Source organism: Ictidomys tridecemlineatus, chromosome 3, assembly GCF_052094955.1.
Source record: "Ictidomys tridecemlineatus isolate mIctTri1 chromosome 3, mIctTri1.hap1, whole genome shotgun sequence".
Lineage (NCBI taxonomy): Eukaryota > Metazoa > Chordata > Mammalia > Rodentia > Sciuridae > Ictidomys > Ictidomys tridecemlineatus.
Window position 1 is genome coordinate 32,468,837 of NC_135479.1, and position 27,378 is coordinate 32,496,214.

Consider the following 27,378-nt stretch of genomic DNA (forward strand, 5'->3'; position numbering starts at 1 on the left):
AAGGACCTAACTCTAACTTGAACCAACAGCTGAACTGCCGCTCCTGCCAAAAAATAATGGTGGGGGTGGAGGTGCAATATCCCAAGTAAATAAATTCATCTTTTTAGATAGTAGCATTTTTTAAAAATTTATTTTCATTTTATGCGACACAATATCTTTATTTTTATATGATGCTGAGGATCGAACCCAGTGCCCCACGCATGCTAGGCGAGAGCACTCTACCACTGAGCCACCACCCCAGCCCCTAGATAGTAGCATTTTATATCTTAAAAATACATGCTTCTAAGCCAATATTTTGCTCAGTTTACTCAAGGTTTGATGAAAACAGGTGCCTGGCAGAAGGATATCACTAGAATACAATTCTGTGTGCTTTCAACCAGCTGGTGACATTTCAAACATTAAAGGGAAACCTCATCTAGATGGGACAGAATTCTATAGAATCCTTAAGAATAAATCTATTCAGGGTTGAGGATGTAGCTCCAATGAGTTTCTTGCCTAGATGCAGGAGACTATAGGTTCCATCCCAAGCCCCATAAAACTGAAAATGAGTAAATATATCCCTAACCAATCAATAAGCTCAAATACAACAAAAGCTGTGCTGATTTTTTTTAAAAAAGAGTCCATTTTAAAAGTGGAAATTGTTAGAGGAAAGAGGTTAATGTTTTAGCTCTTTTTTCACGGTCAAAAGAACAATGAATATGTTTACTTAAAAACTAAAAGGAATAAAAAGACCCAACAAAGCAGCACTAATATAGAGATTTTATTTAAACTGTATTGAGTTTTTACAGCACATTGCATGTTTGTCACAACGCAACTGCACAGTTTGGATTTTTGGCCACATCATGTCACTTACACCCACAACAGCTCTGAAAGGAGTATTTGATGAACGGATCTGAGCCAAAAGCCCAGAGTCTCTCTCCAAGGCCATGCAGTTTATTCACTGATGGGACAATCCCTCAAAACAGCCACACAAAAAAGACAGATACAGTCTCCCCAAATGTTACCAATATTACTCCCCCTGAAAACAGGCAGAGTGAAGTGCAATCAAAGTAAAGTTAATTAAAAAGCCACTCATGACTGGCAGTAATTTTTAATGATTGAGAAAATGGTTAAAAGAATTTTATGTATCAGAGACAAGGAAGAGTTTGTTACTTTTTCAATGATCTCAGGAATTTCCCAGACACAAAATCTCCATTATTCAGCTCCATTTAAATGAAAAAAAAAAAAAAAAAAAAAAGTTCTGCTAGGCTGACCTAAATACGCCAAAACTTTTTAGGTTACATCCATGGCAAGTATAAAAGCAGCACAGATGCTTCTCTGTAGACTGAAGAAAAGGGCAGGACAAATAACAATTCTTATTCTAAATGCAGATTCTAGTTATTTTGGAATGAATTTTTTTTTCTAGAAAGCAACATGAAAGTAGCAGTTAGAAAGACAACTACCACAGTTTTAAAACAGAATAAGCCTAAATGTCATTTGCCTTTTATACACCAATGACTTAAGGAAAATGTATAAAGGAAATCCTAATGGTTTCATTATAGAACAAGGAGACTGTATCTGTCCCAACCACAGTACATGGCTACATCACTATCTTTTGGTTAAGTGCCACTGGTACATATTAAGATGAAAAAAACAAAATCAAAACCAAAATAAAAAAAATTTTTTTTTTGGTCCACATGGACACATTTTCTCTCCCAATTTTGGTATCAAGGCTTCATTCTCTTGTTTGGGTTCCATTGTTAAGTGCACAAAAATAGACAGCAGCATTTGTACTGAAACCCTCACATACCAAACAGCATATTCTAGGAGGTAAAAACCAAACGCAAAATTCTACCCTCAAGGTGTCAAGTGTTCAGGATAAGAAGCAGTGTGACTCAGAGGAGGCAGCAGCCAAGGGAAAGACAACATGGGGGAAATGGGCAATGGAATAACAACAAAAACCTTTGTTTTATTTTCATGCCAGGAGAGGATCAAGGTGGAGCTCCTGTATTAGCACCAGGACAACTAGGAAAAGTCAGGCGCGAAGGGTAGGGCACAATCAGCAGATATTTCACAAGATAATTTTTGCTTCTCCCTTCTCATTCACAGTGCATACCTCCAGAGCTGCCTTGGCATAACAGAGTGACCACTGCCTTCACAGCTCTGATTTTTTTCCAAGACTAAACATCAGCAGAGTTTTCTTCTGCTCCCAAAAATGTCTCACTCCCTAGAACTGTCCCCCTAAACTGAATATTCACTGATGCTGGCTGATGAGCCAAGTGAAAAATACATTGAAACCTCCACTTGGCCAACCAGTCTTTAAACCATACTTCACAGAAAGACAGTACTAATTGCAACTAGAGGGAGTGCCTCTAAAGACTGAGCCTTCATGCACAGACACAGAGCACAGAGGTACAGAAAAGAGTTCATCTCGAATCGGATAGGAATTCCTATCTTGTATACTATAATCTGCTTTTTTCAAGGTGGAGGAGAAATGGGTCTGGTTATCACTTGCAGTTTGGTTATACATATGCCTTTCTATTGCTGTTTGGACACCTTGCACCAGGCAGTATCTATGAAATCATCATCTTGTGACCCCCCAGGAGAAAGAAGCTGGAGTCACCAACTCAACATTAAGCTTCCAGACTCTGGGTCTGGATCAGGACCATTACCCTAAGTTGAGGGTCTCCAGAAAAGGACCTCTGCCAAATTGAAATTCCTCTGCTCCAGTCTCAAAGTACCAAGTAGGATTTCTCAAGATGATATCTTTGAGCTCTGTGATTTCATGAGCCATACCAAGGAACCTTTCAAACTACACCTGAAGCAGATCTTCCCTTCAAACCTGTTAAAACTGGACAGGTCATCTCCTTTGCATTCAACTGGAAGCTGTAGCGATGGGTTTCTTCAGATGTTGGCTCATGAGCTCCCTGGCACGAGATACTTGAATGTGTTCGTAACATGAGTTACAGACGAGAACTGGGTCATAGAGCTGTTGATCAGGAATGGGCAGCTTCAGGTGGCAGCATCCAGCACAAAATACATTCCCACAATTTCTGCCAAAACACAAAGAAGGAAGAGTTAATCAGAAATGCCAGTATGCTGAGAAAGAATTACAATCTAAAAGGCCTTCCATGAATGAACAAAGATCGGTGCAAACATGATTCCTATAAGGCTTTATATCTCCATTTTCAGAGTAATTCAAATTAGTTCAATAACTATGTGCTGCAGTGTTTTTTTTTTAATATTTATTTAGTTGTAGATGACCACACAGTATCATTATTTATTTTATGTGGTGAATTGAATGTGAGGATTGAACCCAGTACCTCACACATCTCGAGGCAAGCACTTTACCACTGAGCCTCAGCCCCTATGTACTGCACTATTTTATGAGTCACACAGAACATCTTACCTGCAATGGTGTCTTCGTTTGGCCAACCAGAATTCACAGTCACAGTTATAGCAATGTGATGCCATATGGTCTGGAACCCAGCGAGTCACCTAACAAAAGGCACAAGGAAAAATCCTAGGTCCTTGTCAATAGAATGGAAGAGCAACATTACAACAAGGAGAGCAGCCCAGGTGAAAATTACATGCATCTGGGGGAAAGGTCAGTCTATAGCATGTGACTTATCTCTGAGAAATATAACCCATTAGCTCACATTAAGTACCCACCACATATTTGCCTAGACATACCTCAGTCTCCTTCTTATCCACAGGTTCCCAACTTGCTTCTGAAAGGCAGTCTTCACTGTGATCAGAGCCAAAATCTTCTGTATCACTGCCATCTGACTCCTTCAAACATGTCTGAAAAAAAGGCAGAAAATATCAATATCACCTTCATCACCACTAATGCTGTTTACTACGTGCCAGGCACCATTCTAAGTACATTATATACATAAACTTGTTTAATTCCTCACAATAGTTTTGCACTGTGTAGTACTTTTATCCTCATTTTACAAATAAGGAAACTAAGCTAGAGGAAAATTAAGTTTCATGCCAGTCATTGTGGCACATGCCTGAAATCCCAGGGACTCAGGAGGCTGAGGCAGGAGAATCGAAATTTCAGAGCCAGTCTCAGTAACTTGGTGAGGCTCACAGCAACTTATCAAGACCTTGTCTTAAAATGAAAAAATTTTAAAAGACGGGTTGGGGATGGGGCTCAGTTGATTAAACATCCCTGAGTACAATGGAAGGAAGGAAGGCAGAAAGATAGATTTAAGATTTGGTAAGTGGTAAAGCTGGATTTGAACCTAATATTGTGGCTTCAGACCCATGCTCTTAATCAGTATGCTATATCACAAGGCAGAAAGACTCTCTCTTGTTGCATCCTAAACCAGGCATTAGCAAATTGGCCCACAAGCCAATATTTACAATATAGGCCAATATATCTAGCCCATCTTCGTAAATCAAGTTTTACTAGAACATAGCCTAATTCATTCATTTACATTAATCATCTATGGCTATTTTTTTAAACATTTATTCTTTAGTTGTAGGTGGACACAGTACCTTCATTTAATTTTTATGTGATTCTGAGGATCGAACCCAGAGCCTCAGACATGTTAGGCGAGCGCTTTTTCCTCTGAGCCACAACCCCAGCCTCATCTATGGCTATTTTTGTGCTACAAAGGCCACATAGTTATGACATAGATGGTATGGCCCCCGCAAACCCTAAATATTTGCTATCTGGCCTTTAAAAAAATTGAGTTTTCTGACTTCAGTTTAAAAGTATTACCCTGAATATTAAGTTGTTAGCTCCATCCACACCACTAGAGAGATGTGGGCAGAAGACAAGTGGGAGTGCCTTAACAGATGGAATGGAAGTGCCTATATAGCAAAATATTATGGGGGAGGGCGGGGGTTGTGGCTCAGTGGTAGAGCACTTGCCTAGCACGTTAGGCACTGGGTTAGATTCTCAGTTCCACATAACAAAATGAATAAAGCAAAGGTTAAAAAAAAAAAATGGGGAAGAGAATGGATCCTAGAAGCTCCCCCAGGATTGTCATGCGAGAACCTGAAGCAACCCAACACAGTAAAGCCTGCCTGGTCCTCCTCAGCTCTCACCAGGATTGTTCCAAAATGTCCTAACCAGCCTCTCAGTCTGGATCCAACCTCCTACACTGAGCCAGGCATGGTGGCACTAGCTTGTAATTCCAGAGGCTCGGGAGGCTGAGAAAGGAGGATTACAAGTTCAAAGCCAGCCCCAGCAACTGCTAGGCACTAAGTAACTCAGTGAGACTCTGTCTCTAAATAAAATATAAAATAGGGCTGGGGATGTGGCTCAGTGGTCAAGTGCCCCTGAGTTCAATCCCCAGTACCAAAAATAAAAAACAAAATCCTACACTGTTGATTAGGCTCTTGCTCAGTGACAGAATGCCTGCTTACCATATGCAAGACCCTGAGTTCAATCCCCAATAATTCTCTCTCTCTCTCTCTCTCTCTCTCTCTCTCTCTCTCTCTCTCTCTCTCACTCTCTCACACACACACACACACACACGCAAGTAAAGGCTTATTCAAATTGTATAAGTTCAGAATTCTACATCCAAAAAACTGATGAACTTAAAATATTTTTAAAATTCTACACTGTTACAAGAGTAGTTTTCTTAAAATATAAATCTGATGATGTTTCCCACTGGCCTAAAATTTCATTGCCTTGAGGGTAAAAATCCAAGCAAGAAGGATACTTGACCCTTCCAATCCCTGTCTAATTCTCCACCTCCCCACCATATCACTCACCTCTCCATCACAGTTCCCAGCACAAATATGTATGCATGCCTGCACCCAAACGGCCACACACTCAACCCTTTAAGCCAGGCCACTGTAGGACCTGTTACCTCCTTGCTTTTGCAAATGTTTCTTTTTCACTGTATATCTAGCAACATATATCACACATTCTTCATTCAACTCAAGCATTATCTTCTCAAGACAACCTTCCTTGACCTCTCATTCCACTCTTAACCCACTAACACCTAATATCTTCCTCAATCATAATACAACAACTTTCAAGATGTTTACTTGCCTTTCATTCTATAGCCCAAGCCCAGTGACACTCAGCAAGTGCTCAACAAATGAATGCTGAATGGATGGAGGGCTAAATGAATAGAATAACTGAAGGGATGAATGGCAATTGATGAATACTTACAAAATCATCCTCATAGTCCATAGGGGGCTCTGCTGGAGGGGCACAGCAGTGACGGATATCCAGTCTCATTTGAAGCTCACGCACCTGTCGACGTAGCTGCTCTACCTCTTGCTTATACCCTGCTTCAATTTGCCGTAACCTATGCTGGATCACGTCTGTGGGAAAGGGGAGTCCATCATCATCCAGGTAGAGTGGAGGCACTGGAGAAGGGCAGCTCAGTGGGACAGGCTTTGTGCTGGAGACTTGCTTTGGGTGACCAGACAACCACATCCGGTTGTTTTTTCCTCCTGGGCCAGTACAGTGTCCATTGGAATGACTAGAACAGATAGGTGACTTCACACCTTCTCTCTGAGCCCACTGGCCCCCAAAGCAGGGCCCTGTGGCCCTCATCTGCTTACTGCTTGACCTCTTGCTACAGCAGCCATAGGAAAGCAGCCGCCGAGGGGTAGTCTCCCCACTTGGGAATGAAGTCACCAAGCCTTGGAAGCTGTCCCAGTTGGACCCTAAGAAAGAGAACTCACTGATCTGGCTCTGAGAAATTGGTTTTCGGACCAATTCCAATGGCACTTTCCCAAAGCGAGGATTTTCCAGTAACTGCCCACTCCTATTATTTCCTTTCTTGCCAGTGTCTTCCTCCCTACGGATCAGATCCAGCACAGAACTGGGCTGTTCCTGATGGGAGATACCTGCCACAGACTCTGGGGGATCTTGGTTGAGGAAGTCGGTTCTTGGCTCTAGAGGAGTTTGGCAGGCAGCACTCGGTGGATTGCAAAGGTTGCCCAGACTCTGATTCAGAACACATCTGGAGGTCACACCTAGCACAGATTCTATCTGTGCCTGTTGGGCGGCACCCATAAGAGAGTCCTGGGCAGACTGAGGAAAATCACAGACTTCGCCATACTTGCAGGGAGTGATCTTGGAGGGCACACTGATGGATTCTGTTTCAGGCTCAGGTGGCTCTCCTGAGCCACTGAAAGTCCTACCCAGCTCATCCTGAGCAGGAGGGTCTGGAGCTGGTGCCTTAGTCTCTTCCAGGACTTGGATCTCAGGATCACAGGTGTTCTTCACTTCCCAGGGCACAGCAGTATTAAGCAGCTTATAACTTAGAGAAGAGCTTTTGTGACTCTTAAAAGTTTGTTTATTGCTCAGGTAGTCTTTCTGGTTGCTGGGCAGAGGGAGAGGAAGGCCTATTTCTCCTACAGTCTGTTGGGAACCTCCTACCCCGGATTCCACAAAGGTTGTCTCTGATCCTTCAGGATTGCTGTGCCAGGGCTCCAAGCCAACTCTGACCTCCTGACAGTGGTTATTCAGGTTAGGGTCACTGGATGTGCGAGTCAGGGGGCTGCTTGTGTCACAGGCAGAAAGAAGATCGTCCATGGATCTGGTTTTAGGTAACCTAGAATGACAAATTTAACAACTCCAGCTCAGGAAATGGGTACCATCTCCAATATACAGACAAATTTATTTATTTTTATTTTTTTTAACTTTTTAAGAGAGAGAGAGAGAGAGAGAATTTTAATATTTATTTTCTAGTTTTCAGTGGACACAACATCTTTGTACGTGATGCGGAGGATGGAACCCGGGCCGCATGCCAGGTGAGCACGCTACCGCTTGAGCCACATCCCCAGCCCTATACAGACAAATTTTAACAACTCCAGCTCAGGAAATGGGAGCCATCTCCAAAATACAGAATCAGGACTTAAGAGCAGTATCAAAGCCAGAGTCCACAAGATAAAAAACAACATTTAAGGTTATAAATAACCGGGGCTGGGGATATAGCTCAGTTGGTAGAGTGCTTGCCTTGCATGCACAAGGCCCTGGGTTCGATCCCCAGCACCACCAAAAAAAAAAAAAAAAAAAAAAAAAAGTTATAAATAACCAATGTTCCATGAAAGAAAACTGCAAAAAGGAAAAAACATGGATTTCATTGTTAAGAACCCAGGATCTGTCTTCAGCTTTGTCAGTATTCAACCCATACAACTTCCCTGGGCAATATCAACCACTTTCATAGTTTCAACTGCCTGCTATGCTGATGCCTTCTAAATCTACTTTTCTAGCCAGGACCGCACCTGAGCCTCAAACCTAATTTCCCATATTCTCCATCAGAGTAAGATAGAAAGAAGATTGGTTCCGGAGCTAGATGACATAAGTACCAATACTGATGAGCTATACAATTATAAGTAAGTTATTTAACTTGTTGGATACTTGATTTCCCCCTCTATAAAATGTTAAAGCTGGGCACAGTGGTATACACAATTAGAAGGCTAAGGGAGGAAGATCGCCAAATTAGAAGCCAGACTGGGCAATTTATCAGCATTCAGTCTCAAAAAAAAAAAAAAAAAAATGAAAAGGGCTGGCAATGTAGATCAGTCCTAGAATATCCTAGGTTCAATCCCCAGTAGTGGAGGAAAAAAAGGTAATAAATTATACCTTATAAAGAGGTGCCATAAGGATTCAAAATATTGGAAACCACCCAGACTTATTAAGATGACCTCAAAAGTACTCAGATATTTTCTAGAATGACCATCCTGACTTCTTAAAATTTATTTTTATTTTTTTAGTGGTCAGTGGACCTTTAATTTTATTTTATTTATATGTAGTACTGAGAATTGAACCCTATGCCTCACACATGCTAGGCAAGTGCTCTACCACTGAGCCATAACCCTAGCCCCCTATCCTAACTTTTAATGTAGTTCAAAGTCCTTAGAGCAATGAAAATTAAAGGAAATTCACCAGAAAACAGAAATCAGTGCGCTCCTCTTTTCAGATGCCTTAGTCACTTTGGCTTATAGAGAAAAATCCCCTGAAGGTATACAATATAGCTTATTTTAAGTAGCTGACTTTTGAAGTTTTATTATAAATAAATCTTTTAAATATATTTTTAAGATTACTTTTCTCATGGGCTGGGGTTGTGGTTCAGAGGAAGAGTGCTCACCTAGCATATGTGAGGCACTGGGTTCGATCCTTAGCACCACATAAAAAAATAATAAAATTTTTTTAAAAAAAGATTACTTTTCTCATCAAATTTTTGTTTGTTTGTTTGTTTTTTAGTACTGAGGATTGAACCCAGGGGTGCTCTACAATGAGCTACATCCCTAGCCTTTTCTTTTTTTTTGAGACAGGGTCTTGCCAAGTTGCTGAGGCTGGTCTCAAACTTGCAGTCCTTCTGCCTCAACCTCCTGACTTGACAGGATTATAGGCATGTGTCACTGTGCCTAGCTTTGTGATCAAGTTTCATTTTCTTTTTTCTAATTTTGAGGCAGGGCCTCACTAAGTTGCCTGGCTGACCCCAAACTTATGATCCTCCTGCCTTAGTTTTCTGAGTAGCTGGGATTACAGGTGTGGACCATCACATTTGGCTAATTTGTTTTGTTTTGGTTTTGGACAAATAAAATGGCAGGAAATTCCAGAAAGGCAGAACCAGTGGTTATTATAGTTTCTGAAGTCTCATAGCCAGGGCTCAAATCCCAGCTTGAAAACTCTAAGAAAGGTTAAAGTACCCACCTCCTAAAGATACCATGAGGATTAAACAAAAATAATGTGCATTAAAACACATTGCTCAGGGCTGGGGTCGTGGCTCAGTGGTAGAGCGCTTGCCTACGTGTGAGGCATTGGGTTTGATTCTCAGCACCACATATAAATAAATAAAATAAAGGTCCATCAAAAAAATAAAAAACATATTGCAGAGCTGGGGTTGTGGCTCAGCGGTAGAGTCCTTGCCTAGCATGGGTGAGGCCCTAAGTTCGAGCCTCAGCACCACATAAAAATAAATAAGTAAAATAAAGGTATTGTGTCTAACTACAATGAAAAAATAATTTTTTTTTCAGTTTTCGGTGGACACAACATCTTTATTTTATTTTTATGTGGTGCTGAGGATCGAACCCAGCGCCCCGTGCATGCCGAGCACGCCACTGCTTGAGCCTCATCCCCAGCCCCATTAAAAAAAAAAAAAAATTGCACAGTTCTTCTTATAATGTGTTATTGCATTTACTGTTTACTTATTTATTTCCCTCTACTGAAATTCCACAAGAGCTGGACTGTGTCTTATTTGAATCCCCAGTACCTAGCATAGAACCAGGCACATAATGTGCAGAGTGAATGAGCTCAGAACCTAACATCAAGTTTCCATTGGTAAGTGCCAAGTGAAAGGAACAGATCAGTAGGGCTAAATGATATATATCAGGAGCTTCCAGGGTCCATCCAGGATCTACTAAATGAGATGAACAAGAATTAGGCCTATACACCTATATTTTTTCTGATATTATTATTATTACTATTGTGGTGGTGGAGATAGAATCCAGGGCCTCCCACATGGTAGGCAAGCACTCTCTGAGCTATATCCCAAGCCCAGTGTATTTTTTAAAGAAATACCACAACTTTCTCTTTTTTTCTTTTCTTGTTTTGCTTTTTACTATGGGAACGTTTAAGCATACAAAAGAAGACTATTAGTAACTCCCATGTACTCATCAGCCACAATCAAACAGCAATAGCCTGCCATCCTCCACAACTGACTCCTTTGTGCACCATAGGTTTAATCAGTGATGCTGGAATAGACAGTCATGCCTGAGGAACTTAGAAGGAGGAGAGTTCATCCAGCTCAGGTGGTCAGGGAAGGCTACACTGAAATGGTAGGATTTGAGCTGGGTATCAAATGTACTAGACTTCAATGGAAGAAGAGGAAAGTAAATACAACATTTCTGATCTAGAGAAAGGTAAAACCAAAGGAAGTCAGGTCAGTTGCTACAGAAACCGTCAGGTCAGTTGCTACAGAAACCGATTCCTTTTAAATCCTTATATCATTTATTCCTTTAAACCCAAAGCACCTTTTTGAGCTGCTTACAACACACCCCTTTGCTATCAACTAACATTTAAATACCCACTTCCCTGTAACACCTCTTTCTCCCCCAGACTGGTTTGCCCTCTTACCTTTTCATTTCTTTTTTGGTACCAGGGATTGAACCTAGGGTTGCTTAACCACTGAGCTACATCCCCGCCCTTTATATTTTATTTTGAGACAAGGTCTCGCTAAATTGCTGAGAATGGTTTTGAACTTGAAAGCCTCCTGCCTCAGCCTCCGAGACGATGGGATTATAGGCATGAGCCACCATTCCCAGCTCCTATCACCTTTTCAATGAACATTGGTGGCACTAAGATTCTCTGACTTTCTAAGCTCAGACACTTGGGACCTATCTTGACTTTGAAGAGACTTCACTCTGCACTTCAATTCTTCAAATTTCAACCAATTCCATAGTTTGCTAATAACTTTACTATTGTTTCTGAATTGAATCCTCTTTTCCAGGGACTGTTCTCTTTATATTTGAATTACAACAATGATGCTGGCTGGTCTCTGTGCCTCTAACTACCCTGCTCACTGCTAAGCTCTCCAAAAATCCCATCATCAGTACGTCCCAATAACTTCCTACACTGACTGACTTTTGACAAATAAATCAAAATAACTTTTTTTTTTGTTTTTTTTTTTTAAAGAGAGAGTGGGAGAGGAGAGAGAGAGAATTTTTTTTTAAGAGGAGAGAGAGAGAAAGAGAGAGAGAGAGAGAGAGAGAGAGAATTATTTAATATTTATTATTTTTCAGTTCTCGGCAGACACAACATCTTTGTTGGTATGTGGTGCTGAGGATCGAACCCGGGCCGCACGCATGCCAGGCGAGCGCGCTACCGCTTGAGCCACATCCCCAGCCCCTCAAAATAACTTTTTTAATGCTTAAAGTACTCAGTGACCTGTCCCATATATATCTTTCCATTTCTCAGACTAACCCCTTTTCAACCTCTGCCAGCTCCAGAGAAATTTGTTTTTCAAAATTCTCCACGTACCCAGTTCCTTTGGACCTCTCTCTGCCTGCCTTATTACAAACCCCACAATCCCCTATGTCCCATGCATTTTTTTGCCCACTTAAAAATTTACTAAAGCACTTATTATGAACCAGGCCTGAGTTAGGCATCTGGGACGTAAAAAATGACATTGCTCCTATCTGGTCCTTCATGAAAATTTCCTGAGTAAAATAGTCACCAAATGATACTTTAAAGCATCTCATTTCTCAAACAGCTTTGAAATACGCACATTTTTACTTGCTTAGATGCTTAGAATTGTTCTCTAGTTGTTCTGTGTTTTATCTTATAGCTTAAAAGTATCTTCAAAGTAGGATCTGTATCTTCTATTCTTTGTTATAGCCCACAAAACCTTGTAAAACACTAAGCCATTTGTAAGTATTTTTTTAGTTATAGATGGATACATACCTTTATTTTATCTATTTATTTATTGGTGCTGAGGACTGAACCCAGTGCCTTACACATGTAGGAAAGTGCTCTACGACTGAGCCACAACCCCAAGTTGCCATTTGCAAGTATTAAAGAAACAAGCTACTAACTTAAGGTAATGATTATTAAACAGATCCTAGAGCTTATTAAAAATCTGAAAATCCAGGCATGGTGGCACACACTCGTAATCCAAGCAGCTCAGGAGGCTGAGGCAAGAGGATTGAGAGTTCAAAGTCAGCCTCAGCAACAGTGAGGTGCTAAGCAACTCAGTGAGACCCTGTCTTTAAATAAAATTCAAAATAGGGCTGGGGATGTGGCTCAGTGGTTGAGTGCCCCTGAGTCAATCCCTGGTAACACCCCCACCCACAATAGAAAGAATCTGATAAAAAGCTTTTCCCTGGAAAAATAAACTTTTGAACCTACACCCAAATTCTGCAATAGTATGGGGAAAGGGGAAAATCACAGAATTCCAAAGCCTATCCCCTGACAATGAACTCAACTCAAAAGACCCTAAAACTGGACTTCGGGTGTAGCTCAGAGGTACAGTGCTTGCCTACCACACACAAGGCCCTGGATTTAATTTTTAGCACTGCAAAAATAAATAAATAAATATATAACAACAAAAAACAAAACCAAAAAAAAAAAAAACAACCTAAAATCAAAAACTTAAAATGTTAGGGTTTTGTCATCTTTTATAATATTCAACCAAGAATGTTACATTTTAACTTCAAAAACCTTCATCTAATAAACAAATATCAAAATTTGAAGTATGCACATGCTTTGAACACAGCATATTTGTTTCTAGGAATCTAACAAAAATACTAGCACAAATGCAAAGATATATGGATAAAAAATATTATTAAAATGCACATTTGAAAGGCGGTTGAACCCATGCTATGCACATGCTAAGAACATCACCTACCACTGAGCTATGCCTCCAGCTGAACTATATATTTAAAATTAGCTTAGATGGTAAATGTATTTTACCATGATTTTTTTGTTATGGGTTTGATCCCCCATAGGAAAAATATTTTTTTTTTAAATAGTAAAAACAATAAAGTAGCTTTATATGTATTGTCATGGGATGATAGCCTGATCAAAGTGGGGGAAAATTGCAAGATGATATGCAAAACATTCAGGTTTTTTTTTTTGTTTTGTTTTGTTTTTAACATATACTCTTTTTTTTTTTTTAAGAGAGAGAGAGGGAGAGAGAGAGGAGAGAGAGAGAATTTTTAATATTTATTTTTCAGTTATGGGCGGACACAACATCTTTGTTTGTATGTGGTGCTGAGGATCGAACCCGGGCCGCACGCACGCCAGGCGAGCGCGCTACCGCTTGAGCCATATCCCCAGCCCAGGTTTTGTTTTTTAAAAACAAATATAATATAGAGGCAGGAGTATGTATGCTGTTTCAGTTTTACCTAGAGAGCCAAGACAGCTTGCACCTGGGGGACTCAGGTGTACCTATACAGAGATGTTTACAAATATCTCTACATAGATTCATCCACACTGGGGGCCGGGCATAAAGCTCAGTGGTAAAGTGCCTGCCTAGCATGCATGAGGCTCTGGATTCAATCCCGTACTGCAAAAAAGGAAGAGAGAAAGAGAGAAAAACAACTGGAAGTATTTGACAATAGACATCAGTGGGGACAAGTATCAGGAGCAAGTACTTTTGTTATCTCTTTTTATATTGTTTGACTTTTTTTTTTTTTAAATAACAAACAAGGATTGCTTTTATAAATTAAACAGCCTCCATCCCTCTTTTCCCACAAAAATTCAACCAGAAAATTTATTTAACTTCTTGTTTTAATTTCTGCCTGTTTCTGAGGGAGTAAAGGCCATCTCCCTGCTGGGAACCCATTTTCCCAAGAGTCAGATGCTTCTGGAAGCTAAAAACATTGTAAAGGTAAAGGTTACTAAGATAGCAAGCTTCCCATGCCTTGTATTAAGTGAACAAAAATCAACAACATTCCCACAAATCTTCATGAAGTAGTCCTTTCTTTTTCATTCTCCTCTCCCTTGCTTGGGTATGTCACATGGGGTGATAGCAGACCCAGGAAAGAAGGTAACCAACCTTATCTTAAGAGAAGACCTTGAAAACAGAGTGTATCCCAGGCTAGCCATGAGTCTATACCCATGTTTCTTCTTTAACTGATTCAAGAAGTTGCTTTTAAATAGCTCATTAAAAGAAGAAAAATGACTTTTAGGCAAGATAGGAATCAGTTACTACCTTTCTGGTAGAGAGAGAACAAGGGCTTTTCTCACCTGTCCAGAGAGCGGCCAGAAAACTCCTGGCTCTGGGCCACTGGGGAAAGGTAAAGATCCATATTCTCTTCTCCAAGTGTGCATGGAGATGATGCAGGCAGATAAACAGCTGTCCAGAGGTGAAGGGCTCGCACATGACAAACGGGATGCAGAACCTAGGGAGTGGCCCAATATTAGCATTTTGTAAGATATTCCTGGTCCCTTCTCCTTCCCTAAGCCTTTGGCTCTCTATTTTCCCCACTGACTCAGCCTCTTCACCCTACTGATTTCTAAGTTGCATTCACAGGAAAATGGCTTGGACTTACCATGTCTGAGCCAGGCGTATAAAGGAAGTTATGAAAGTTCTTATTGCCAGCTCGCAGGAGCGCCCACACAGAGCATGTTCGCTTGTAGATATTGCGCTTCTCTCGCTCACAGGGGTTGTTCGCCAGGAATGTGCCATAGAGACAAGAGTACGTGTGCTGTACCAGTTTTACCTAGAGAGCCAAGACAGCTTAACCTGGGGGCCTCAAGATGCCATTCCCCCCACCCTGGTCACAGGCTTTAGGACTTACCAGGAATGCTTCATTAAATTCAAATACACAGGGGAACTGCTTAAGCAACTGATGAACAGAATCGAGCCACTGGAGAAACACAGGGCATTGTTCATTTTGGTCCTCTGCATTCTCCTGGTGGCCACAGCGGTCTCCAAACTTGTGCCCAAAATCCAGCCAGTCAGACTCCACTAACACTTGGAAGCCCTGCAAAGGAAACAGTCTAAGCATGGGGTCTCTCTGGAAAGGCTATTGTGCTACTTCCCAGGGGACTGCCCAAAGCAAGGAGCTGGTGCCTTCAAAGAAGAACAGGACTGAACTAACGTCCTCTATCAAAAGATTCCCAAGACAGTTCCTCAGAACCCACCACCATCCCTCCTCCCTTATACCCGACCCCCTCTCAATACCTCCAATGTCCTGTAATATGGGTCCAGTAATATTTTGGCCAGGGCTACAATCTGCGGTGTCCGGTCCCAGCCGTCAGAGCAGTGCACCAGCACAGGCCGGCCTTCCCGGTCTACTGTATTAGCCACCAGCACAGCTGCTTTTAGCATCACTGACAAGTGCTGCAGCCATTTGGTACTTTCCAGTGCTGACAACCAGCTATGCAAGAACAGAAATCAAGCCCATCACTAAGGGTACTAGGGCTATCCACCACTCACAGACAGACAGTTCAACCCAACAAAATCCCCAGTAAGAGCTGGAACCCAGAGGACCACCCACGGCCTTTTTGCTAAAAGTACCTAGCAAGAAGGTAGGGAAGACAGGACCTAAGGCAGAAAGGAGCCTCTTAGAATCTAAAAAGGAATTAGAAAGCATGACAAGCACATTTAGCCACTTTCTCTCCCCAGTTCTCTATGTTCTTTGAGTAGGACAACTGATCTAAACAAAAAGAATCCAATGTCCTGTGACAGTGCCAAAGTATTGGCTGAGAAGTAGTATTCTTGGAACTGGTCCACTGTACCCAATTCCACCTAGGCTCTGAGGTCTCCTGTACCTCCAAATTTCCCATCTCCTCAAAATCTTCCAAGAACAAAAAGTACTGAGTAAAGAATGAGACTGGAGGGATTTGCAGTCACAGCAGGGAACACCTACTTGCTGGGATCTGGCATTTGGCTACACACAGCTCGGAGGTACTGGAAGCTGTTCCGGATGGCATGGATGTTGGCCATTCCCATAAACACGACCTCACAGTTGGGATAGTACTCTGTAGACATGAGAGGAGAGTGAAACATAAAAGCAGATCCTGGAAATAGGCACCCAGGCACCGAGGTCAAAAGCAGTTCTAGTGGACAAACATCCCCAGCAGTGAAGAACACTCCAGATGGGAACCAAATATACTCTTGAAATCTGAATCAACTTTTATCTCTGGATTCTCTGGTGCTATATAATACTAGTAATATTAATGCCAGTAATACTAGTAAGAATGACAACATCTAGTAAATTCTCAAAAAATCTAGTAGCTTCTCTGTGCAACTAATTTTTATATATGCAGCCTCTAATCACCCTAAAAACTTTGCAAGGTATATATTATCCCCATTTTACAGGTGATAAAATAAAATTTGATGAAGAACTTCAACACAACTATAGTAAATGGCAGAGTCCTAGTTCTAAGCAATTTTGTTTGTTTGTTTCCACTCCACAAGTTGCCCCCCAACCACATCTTCACCAAAGACCCCAAAACACAGGGTCCTACAGACACTGGGGTAACAGCAATACCTTCGCATTCACAACCTCCACCCTTGGCACGGTTAGCCACTGCTGCTGTGTAGGATCTCGCATCCAGGATCAGTAGCTTTTGAGGGGCTGCTGTGCTCTCCACCCCAGAACACGCAGTCAGAGAGGAATCTGAATACACATAAGGTAGAAGACTCAGGGTCAGCTAGACATCCAGCCTCACTCTGACTCTGGTACTCACTCTCAGAAGAGAGCAATGTGCAACTAGAAAACTACCCATCTCATACCCCAAAGCCTTCCAAAAGGCAGAGACCTAGACACTCTGTATCATCTTTCTCCCATCCTCTCACTGGAGGGGGCCTGTTGCCTGGGGTCTAGTAACACCTATGCCTTACCGAAGTCAGTGTCACATGCCTCGCTGGCATCATTATTCCCAGTGCTGAGAGGGCCCCCACTGGCCCTTGTTCCTGGGTCCAGGGCACAGGCTTTGGCAATGGACGTGACCAGGTACTCATCATCAGCATTCCGCCAGCCCCACCAACTGATCTCAGGCTGGCTGCAGCGGGCAATGGCAGCCCCATTGCGAAGGTGTCTGACGAAACAGAAAAAAAAAACAAACATAATGCTCTTGGCATTCAATCCTCCAGAAGCCTACCACAGAGATCTCAAGGGTGCAAACCCAGGTCTCCAGAGCCAGCAGGGGCTACCAACTCATCTGGCCATGATAATAGCAACCAAAAGCTTTAACATCTCTAGAGAGCTTTACAGTTTACAAAGTGCTATCACACACATTTTCTCAAATGGGCTCTGTATTCCCAAGATGACCTTGACTCATCAAACCTTCACCAGGTACAGACATACAGCAAGAGAACAAGATCTGAGCCAAGAACATGAACAATTCTAAGCCTCATGATTACTACCTGTTTCACTCTATTTTAGTACAATGTTCTTGTGCAAGGGCCAGTAAACTTTTTCAGTAAAAATCCAGACAATTTTTGGCTTTGTAGGTCACAACCAGTCTGTTGTTATTCTTCTTTATGTTGTTTTAAATAACACTTTAAAGAATGTAAAAGCTATTCATAGCTCACAGGCTGTACATGAAACAGGCTGTAGGACAGATTTGGTCCACAGGCCAGTTTGCAACTCCTGTATTAATGCAATACTTTACACACACACACACACACACATATGCACACACACGCACATGCATGCACATACATACACATTCTCTCTCAAAAATAAGTAAATAAATAAATAAAGTGAATAAATCCCCAAAAGACTTATCCTTATAAGAAAAAATAAGGCAATTCTTATTTTTAAATTATTTCCGTCACTTCTCCAAAGCGTATCCATTCCCAGCAGGCTGCCAAAAACCTCAGATTTTGTCTCTTTCCCTACTGAGTAAAAAAAAGCCTCCATTTTCCATCTCCCACTATCTCACCTGTACACAACCACAGGGATGCGTTTCCAGGAACGGAAAGAAGCCACATTCTCCAGCTCTTTATCTGTGATCCATACAGGAACCAGCAGCTTCTGGGGGTAACTGGGGCATAATCTGAGAAGAGACCAGAGGAGATTATTGAATTGTTCTATGTGATAACAAGACTCAAAGGATATTTTTGTATGGGAAGAGGGATCAGGAGCCCTCCTATCTCACAGACCCAGGAGCTGTGCCACCCTGCTTTGGTTCCCCCACCCCTGCCCTCTCACTTGTAGTTGCTGTTGATATGTGAGACTCTCCAAACATTCTGCAGGTCAAAGCCCATCCTGACAAGCTCCGCCTCCTGCCGACATCGTATGTGATCTCCTGCAACACAGTCCCCACAGTCTGTCAGCTTCCCAGAGTGTGAATGTCCAGGGGTGGGGGAGTTTCAAGAATTGAGGGATAAGAAGCAGCCTCCCAAAGAAAGCACATCGCTCACCTGGCTGACACAGATGGGTATGCTGGTCCTCCTCAGTCAACCCCAGGCACCAGGCATGGTAGGCAAAGGCAAAGAGGTCCTCAGGTTTGGCAGGTCTTGCTGTGGCCCGGCTTAGCCTTGTGAGCCACTCTTGGCACTGCTTGAAAGTGGAGAAGTGGCACCTGCAGGGCAAGGGAAGAGGCAAGGGACAGATGTGCCCTGGGGGAGGGACAAGGGACACTGACCTGAACTCAAGAGAAGCTGTCTCTTGTGACAATTCCCAAGAACTTCTGTGTTTGAGACATACTTATCTCCTCTGGTGAGTCCCTACGTCAAATCTAGAAATTACCACATGGCCCTGAATCTCTGCACTCCCTGTTCCTACCCTACTAGTCAGTGCTATTTCCCATGACTCCCTAACACAAGCCTTCTGCTTCAGGCAGGACATCCTGTTCACATCACTCCTGCCTACTTGTTCTTTCTCTTCTTCTGCTTGATAATGCCTTGTCTCTGCCTGTCTCTACTGACACTTTGAACATGGTTTTAGTGCCACTCCTTCCTTGAGTCCTTCCTAGCCTATCCTCTTCCAGATTCCTTCTTCTCTTGCATTTTAAGCACCTGGAATATTAAACAATATGGCTTTCTATAGCATACTGCTACATATTAAGTCTTCCTTTAGCAACCAAACTTTAGCTTCTATGAGGCAAAGGGCAAGGTGGATTCTTTCTGAATCTGCTCCAGATTTGAGCATATGGCAGGCCCTAAACCAAGCATCCTTCTAATACTCCTTGTAGCCATCTCAGTCACTTTTTTCTCCCATGATCCAATCTTTCAGCAAATCCTGTAACCTCTTCCTTTAAAATACACAGAATCTGACGACCTCTCCGCATTTTGGCTGCCACCACCCTAGTTGGGACGCTACCATCTCTTGCCTAGGTAATTGCAGTAACTTCCTAACTCACCTCCCAGTTTCTACCTTGCTTTGTTCCTGTTCTTTTCCATCTAGTCTCAATACAGCAGCCAGATGATTCCAAAAAACATTATTCAGATCACATAACTCCTTAGCTCAAAATCCACCAGGGGTTTCCCAATTCTCTCAAAGTAGAAGCCAGTCATTGGGACTCTCTGCTTTGCTCTCAGACTTTATATTCCACCATCATCACCTCCATGCACTCCACTCCAGTCCACTGTCTCCTGCCATTGTTCTTGCAGTGTGCAGGCACAGGTATACACCCACCTCAGAGCCTTTGCAATCACTGTTTCTTCTGTCTGGCATACTCTTCCCTCAAATATCCACACATTCACTTTCTTCAGGTCTTGATTCAAGTCACCTTTTCTGATCACTTGTTTAAAGCTATCATATTCATCCCCATAGCACTCCATGCTCCTTCCTTGCTTTATTTTTTTCCTTTATAGTTATCATTTATGCCAGAATCTCCCCACTGGAATATAAGCTCCATAAGGAAAGAAAATTTTATCTATTTGCTTTCTGTTGTATTTTTACTCCCTAAGATAGACTGGTCTGAAGTATTCAATAAGTGTATGTTAAATGAATAAACAGATGAATCAACAATAATGTGGAGTGCTCTGTACCAGGTATTATCCTAGTTGCTTTTATGTGCATTATCTCATTTAATCCTCATGATGACTCCATGAGCTAAATATTATCCCTATTTTTTCAGATCAAGACACTATAGGTCAGTAAACTGACCTTCCCAACTGAGAACAGTTTTTACCTTTTCCTCCAATGGGGAAAATAAAATAGTATCTTTCCTCTCTTGCTCAAAAGAAACTTGCAGCAGAGATGTCTGCACAAGACTAGGGTGAGGGGACCTAAGTAAGGTCCCATTGTTCTCACCTCACCACTTTGGAGTCCTTGCAGGCAATGTGCAATTGGAACATATCACGGCTCTCCACGCTGTCAATCATCCGGAGAGGTACCTTCAGAGAAAGGACAAACTGAGGTTCAGATCCCTCACCTCAGCACCACTCCTCAACCCCACTCTGTCCCAGATGCTGATGTATCATTGGAAGTAAGAAAACTGGCATTTATTGAGAAACCGTTAAGCGCCTTGTAACTATGCTGGATCCCTGACATATCTGGCCCCAATTCACAATTATAATAACCCTGCAAGACAGATATTTTCACCCTATATTGTAAGGAAAAAAATCAAGGTGAGTTAGAAGACTTGTCCAAGGTCACACAGCTGGTAAGTGGCAGTACAGGAAAAGAGCTCAGGTTTAGCTAACCCCAAAGCCTGCACCTTGCCAACAATGCTCCTTCGAAGAACCAGCAAGAGTAAAACAAAGGGGGGAAAGGAAGAATGAGCCTGAGAGACAGAAAAATAGACTTACAACTAGGAGAAAGAGGTTGGTGACAAAGAGAAGGAACTCCAACTTGTTTTGGAGAAATGATCAGGTACAGCATTAGAACAATATCACAGGGAGTTAAACTTGGATGTGGGAAAACAAGACAAGAACTTACGTTGATGACTGAGTCCTTGAACTTGATATGCAGCCGGTAGTTAGAGATGGCAATGAGGGCATCGGCTGCCCGGCCCAGGAACTCCACTCCCTCTCCCTGAAGCACTGTGAAGGGTACCTGCCAAGGGGCAGAGGAACCCTCAGTCCATAATAGTGTTGCCCCTCATTCTCCTCTGTAGTCCCTGCTCTATAAAATCTTCTGTGGCAAAACTGGACCAAGGCAGCAAAGGAGAATCCTCTCCACAGTCGATACCAAGTAACCGCTGCACAGGAAAGCTGCCTTTCCTTCTCTGAGGTCAAAGGCTCCATAATGTACACACAGACCCCTCAACACCACCCTATGACATCCCTTTAGAGAGCTGGAAGCCAGAGCTTCAGTATTAGAACCTCTTGGAGATTTTGAATGGGGAGAGAGGGTATGTTTTAACGAGTTAGAGAGCCCTACCCATCTAAGCCTCTAATTCCTCCTTACCTGAAGATTTTCCTCCTCCTTCACCAGTTCCTTGGGAGGGAACAGATCCTTGGCTTGGATATACTCCAGGCTGGGAGGCCCCTCCTCACCCTGTTGGAAGGCCAGAGCCGTGAGTTGCCAGGCTCAATTTGTCCCTTTAGGCTCATTCATTCCCCTCCACCCACTAATAAATCTACAGCCCCACACACAAACACACATACTCACTTCTTTTCTTTTTTGGGGGGTGGGGTGAGGGACTGAACCTCAGGTTGCTTTACCACTGAGCTATATCCTCAGCCCTTTTATTTTTTGAGACAGGGTCTCACTAAGTTGCTGAAGCCAGCCTCAAGCTTGTGATCCTCCTGCCTCAGCCTCCTGAATCACTGGGATTATAAGCATGTGCCACAGTGCCTGGCTTTTCTCATTTTTTTCCCCTTCTTCTTCTAATGCCACTGGAGATTGAACCCAAGGGCACCCTACCACAAGCTACATCCGGAGACCTTTTTATTTTTTATATTGAGACAGGAGTCTCACTAAATTACCCAGGCTAACCTTGAACTTGTGATCTCCCTGCCTCAGCTTCTGAGTAGCTGGGATTACAGGCAAGCACCACTGCCTCCAGCTCCCACACATGCTTCCAAAAGGTTCTGACATCCAAGGAGAGAAAGGAGACCTGGCTTAGTTGGAGGTGGGGAAGGGTAATATAGAGGGGGTACTCAAGCCTAGTAAGCGTAACTGGAAAGTGAGGGAATAAGGAGGAACTCTCCTGTGGAATCAAAATTTCAAATGAAAGAGAGCAGAAAACCACGGGAGGGGTGGGGGGGTAGGGACTAATGTAAGGATCAGACTAGGAGTGGGAAAGTGCTGTTCTGAGGAAAAGGAGCCAGGTGTGGCAGCTAACCTACAGCCACTGAAGCACCAACCTGGTCGGTGAAGGAGACAAAGAGGAACAGGTTGGGGGGATTCAGTGGCAAGCCTCTAGAGGGCCTTCAAGGAGCTTTCAAAAGGAAGATATGTTTTGGAGCTGAGTTTATCTTCCTGTTAGGCCCACACTGCTATCAAGCCCCCACCACCTGCCAAGAACCTGCCCAGCCTGCTGCTCTGAGGGGAATTCCTGAGGTATACCCATAGCAAGCAGAAGTCACTCCCCTCCTAACCACCAGGGAGGAGAAAAGAGGGGATCCACTACCTGGAGAAAGAAGACCCAAGGACAGCCAGGGGAGAGAAAGAAAGAAGGCCTGGCAGACACCCACGGGGAGGGGGGGGTGTGTGGTGTGTGTGTATGGGAACATCTGAGAGGACAGATGGGGGAAGCTGAGAAGGAGCATTAGCCAGAGGGGAGGAGGGGAAGACTGGGAATGATGCAGAGGTACAGAGCCCTGCAGTGGCAGGGAAGATGGAGAAAAGAGAGGTTGTCTGGGGGACAGTCAAGGAGAAAAGAATGGCATGTCAGGTGAAGGATAGGATTATGGAAGGGGGAGGGGACTGGAACCCAGGAGGCAGCTCTCAAACATCCTTTGCTCCCCGACCAGCCCCCTAACATCCCACACAGCCTACTAGCCACATCCCACATCCCCAAGCAAGGATGCAGCGGGTGGGACCAAGATGGAGAGGCGGAGGTAAAGGGATGTACCCCTGTAGGGCGGGGCCTGGAAATCTGCAGTCAAGGGCAGTGGCTGCAGGACCAGAATGGGCCATAGAATTTCTATCCTAGGCCTTCGATAAACCCCAGCATCCAAAGATTGAAGGAAGTCCAAGAAAGAAAAGGGCTAACCCTTCTCCCAATTCCCCAAACGTCCAGGTCAGGCCAGGGGCCTGAGGAAGGGGCAGGGTTGGAAATTAATATCCCAAAGGCTGGACCTGGGCGGGGCTGCGAGTGCAGCAATCGAGTGCAGCAATCGTTGGAGCCCCCCTGACGCCGCAGGCAGGGCTAACACTTACGAAGCAGCTAAGCATGGAGCAAGAGACGCGGGCGGTCAGGCTCATGGTCGCGGGCGGTCTGGGCCAGCGCACATGTCCCCGGAGCCGCTGCGCTGCCCGCCAGGCCCGGGCGCCCGCCGCATCCCGGCTGCGGGACCTGCCAGGTGCAGCAGAGGCGGCCAGGAGCGAGGGGCTGGCGGCGGGGAACCGGCTAGGCTCCCGCGCGCCTCTCCCCTCCTGTCCACAATGGAGCGGGCCCAGCTCCGCCCTTCAGCACAAGCGCGGAAGGGAGGGGAGCAAGGCAAAGGGAGAACCCCGGGATGGCGCCCGGAAGGTGGAGGCAGGGCGGGGCTGCTGCGCCGGGGGCCCGCCCCCACCCAAGCTCCTCCCTTTCTGTAACCGCGTGGGAGGGCAACCCAGGGCATTCTGGAGTCCCAGCAGAGCTACCGCCCAAGGCTGCCTGGGAGGTAGAAGAAAGCCCGCCTCCACCTTTTCATTTCAACCCACTCCTCTTTTATCATACAAGCTTCTCTCCGTCCTCCCCTCCTCCCTAGGTTCCCCCAACGCCAGCTCTGGATCCCAAAATGGACCTCACCGGTATCTCCATCCCATGCCCTTGCCATCCAGTTCAGTGCTTGTTCCTTCCCTCCAAAACTACCACCCACCCTACCATGTCCATCAGTGTCATCCTCCAATCCCCTGACCTCAAAAAATTCTTTTGGTTCCTTTAGAATGGACCCTACTCTAGTGCCAAGTTAGACATTCATAGTCCTGAAAGGAAGTCCTTTATGTTTTTTTATTTCATGGCCCTGCTCAACCCTACTCCTTCGATTCCATATCTCCCTTGCTTCTCATCCTCTGATCTGGAAAGAAAATCCTTCTTGGAGAAAAAATTTCTTAGTCTGGGAAAGAGAAGAACTAGCATTACGGACCACAGAAGCTATACAGAAACAAAACTTGAAGCCCAGGGGTAGGGCTGGAAAAAAATGGGTAAAGGTCCAAAGAATTACAAGTAATTGGGCTGGGGATGTGGCTCAAGTGGTAGCGTGCTCGACTGGCATGCATGTGGTCCGGGTTCCATCCTCAGCACCACATACAAAGATGTTGTGTCTGCCAATAACTAACTAACTAACTAAATAAATAAATAAATATTAAAATTCTCTCTTAAAAAAACAATAAGGGACTCAGTATCACTAACAGTCAGAAGGAGACGGCTGGAACCCCAAACTTTCTGTGTCTAGTAAATTTCAGAAAGTAGGGCTTTTGTTGTGGAGGAGGGGACAAACAGGAGAAAATCTGACATTTTAAGCATCTACTTATAGGTCAAGTTGTTTCAAACATTACCTCACTAAAACCTTTCAAACCTATAAGAAGTAAGCCTTATGGTGTTTTCAAGTGAGACTTCAGGCCTAGAGAAAAAGTATGTAATTAATCTAAAATAGGTTTGCTGAGAAGAGACCAGACCAATATTTCATCCATCATAGATCCACATGTTTGTGGAAGGAAGGGAAGAAGGAGGGAGTCCTCTCACCAACTGAATGTATTAACTGTCCCTAAGCATAGGGGACATCTGAAAGAAAAAGAAGAGATGCAGTCAGGTTGAGGGCCTGGTCTGGCCTAGTACTCCTTTCTCATCTCACTGCTTCCTCCTCCTAGCTCTCAGGATGTAAGGAGTACCCTGAACTTGGGGTGAAAGAAGAGTAGGTTCAGTTAATGGGAAATTTACAGGACTAAACCCCTAGTGATTCATCTTATTTTGGGTACCTTCAGGATGCCTTCCTACTATACATTCAGCCAGCTGTTTTCTGCAGTGGCTTAGCAGCAGCACTTAAGAGCTAAAAAAGCCCATGATTTTGGTAGAGTCATTTGACACAACACCCACAATATTCAAGGGGCCCACCAGAAGTCCAAAGGTTTTAAATATAGAAGGTATGGTTTTTAGACTGGAACACAGAGATTTACTAGAGACTCAAGAAAAGTAAGAGGAGAGCTGTTATGAAAGGCTAAGGAAGTCAGTGGTATATAGATAGTAAGGGGAAGGAATGACTTAGAACATGCAGAAAAAAACTTCTAGATATTTCTCATCCCAGTGTTTTATACTGCTTTCAATCTAAAAAACCCTGAGTTGGGGGTATAGCTCAGTGGTAGAGAACCTGCCTAGCATGGACAAGGCCCTCAAAAAAAGGTGAGGGAGGAAAAGAAAAGACAAGAAACCCTAATTTACCTCCAGTGCATATGAACATGTTTAGGAGCTGAATAAAGTAGCTTAGAGCTCAAAGTCCAAGAGAGGTGGGGTGGCTTCACAGAAACAGACACAAGGGTTACAGAAAACAATGATTTGAAGAAAGAAAGAGTACTCACCATTCTACCGTGGTGAGGGTCCTGGCTGACTGCTGTCACTATAAGGAAACAGAAGAATGTAAGGGTAAATAGCACCATTGATGTTACCATAGAATCAACAAAACCCACACATCTACCCTTAAATCTCTCTTCAACTCTTATTTTCCTCCCTTACAGAGGATCCAGCCTTTCACAAGTCACTATACCAGACAGAAACAATGGGAGCTACATGGAAAGAAAGCAACAAGTGATCCTGCAGAGTGTGAAGTCAGTCACAAAGTTCTGGAAGTGTCATCCAGACATATTCAGCAGAACTCAAGAGTCCTGACTCCCAGACCAAGAAGCAGAACACTCCAACCCCTGTTCTTTGCAAGAGAACAGAAGAAATGCCAACTCTGAAGACATAAAAGATGTCCAATTAAGACTCACTTTTGGCCCTAGTGGGGGAATCCACAGACTGCTCTGCCAGTCTGAGTCTGGGAGTAGTACCCATTTGACCTCCAGAGTCCAGAGCAGAGGACAAGAGGGAATGGGCCACCACCTGTGATAAGAGAGCAATAGGGCTGGACAAGTCCTGCTGAGTGTACTTAACATCAAGTGAGGTGGAATCTACAGGGCAAAAGACCACAATCTGGGCAAAATCAGGCCAGTCGGGTCTTGGAGTCAGCATCTGTCTAGTGGGTCCAAGTAACGGGGATTTCAAGATGAGGCCTCCTAAACCCACTTAGGGAACCAGAGGTCCGCTGACTCCTTTTTGCCTGCTAAACTCAGGGGCAATGCAGCAGAGTTCCGCAAAAGGCTGCAAGGATAAAAGCCTCCATCTGCGGTCCTGCCTGCCTCGGGGATCACAGTATTCTCTTCCCCAGCCCACCCTCCCTCATGGGGGAGCCCGCAAGCGGCAAGCCAGAGGTGCTGCCTCACCGCCCACTGGCACGCAGCCTCAGAGGAACGGAGAGAGACAAGGGGAAACAAGGACCAAGCCTAGAAGGCCCAGGGCTTCCGCACCTACGGAATAAGGTCCCCAGAGACAGGCCAGGCTGGCAGGGGATTCCAGGTGCCCAGGTTCTAGAGGTGGAGCCTAAAGACTCGGAGGCGGAGCCCGGAATGACAGAAGGCGGGACTCAAGAAAACCGGTGGGGGCCGGGGCGGGGCCCCGGCAAGACGTGGTCCCAGTTCCCAGGCTGGCAGTGCACAGGGCACAGTGACTCACCCAGGCGGTGTCCGCCCGACCCTCCAAGGCAAAGCTCTCACGACTTCCGTCTCCTGCAGCTGCTGAGGCCGCGCAGCTCGAACCCCACCACGGTGTCCCTTTACCCAGCCAATCGCATCTCTGGCCTGTGCCCGCCCTGGCCAATAGCCATGCCAAGTCCCGCCCTGCCCCCACCACGCAGCCGCCGCCCTCACTCTACATTCCCC

The 27,378-nt window shown here is 44.1% G+C and overlaps 1 protein-coding gene and 1 non-coding gene across 4 annotated transcripts; one reads left to right on the plus strand and one right to left on the minus strand.

Moving 5' to 3' along the window:
- Window positions 1-745: 745 nt before the first annotated feature.
- Mtmr4 (myotubularin related protein 4) lies at window positions 746-27,311 on the minus strand. 3 transcript variants are annotated; one of them, XM_005321577.5, is made up of 19 exons: window positions 27,173-27,311; window positions 25,984-26,021; window positions 21,724-21,813; window positions 21,253-21,369; window positions 20,626-20,708; window positions 18,789-18,949; window positions 18,577-18,673; window positions 18,308-18,421; window positions 17,262-17,458; window positions 16,909-17,037; window positions 16,285-16,396; window positions 15,597-15,792; window positions 15,211-15,396; window positions 14,962-15,132; window positions 14,657-14,811; window positions 6,119-7,514; window positions 3,673-3,783; window positions 3,389-3,477; window positions 746-3,032 (listed from the first exon to the last, which is right to left on the minus strand). In XM_005321577.5, the coding sequence occupies exons 2-19, from the start codon at window positions 25,984-25,986 to the stop codon at window positions 2,855-2,857; spliced, it is 3,585 nt and encodes a 1,194-aa protein (XP_005321634.2). In that variant the 5' UTR covers window positions 25,987-26,021; window positions 27,173-27,311; the 3' UTR covers window positions 746-2,854. The 3 variants fall into 3 exon arrangements, with proteins under 3 accessions (XP_005321634.2, XP_013212552.2, XP_021579754.2); XM_013357098.4 differs by lacking the exon at window positions 27,173-27,311 and adding an exon at window positions 26,968-27,132; XM_021724079.3 differs by lacking the exons at window positions 25,984-26,021; window positions 27,173-27,311 and adding an exon at window positions 23,644-23,944.
- Trnaa-ugc (transfer RNA alanine (anticodon UGC)) lies at window positions 7,888-7,960 on the plus strand. Its single transcript has one exon. It is a non-coding gene; the product is annotated as a tRNA-Ala (tRNA).
- Window positions 27,312-27,378: the final 67 nt, after the last annotated feature.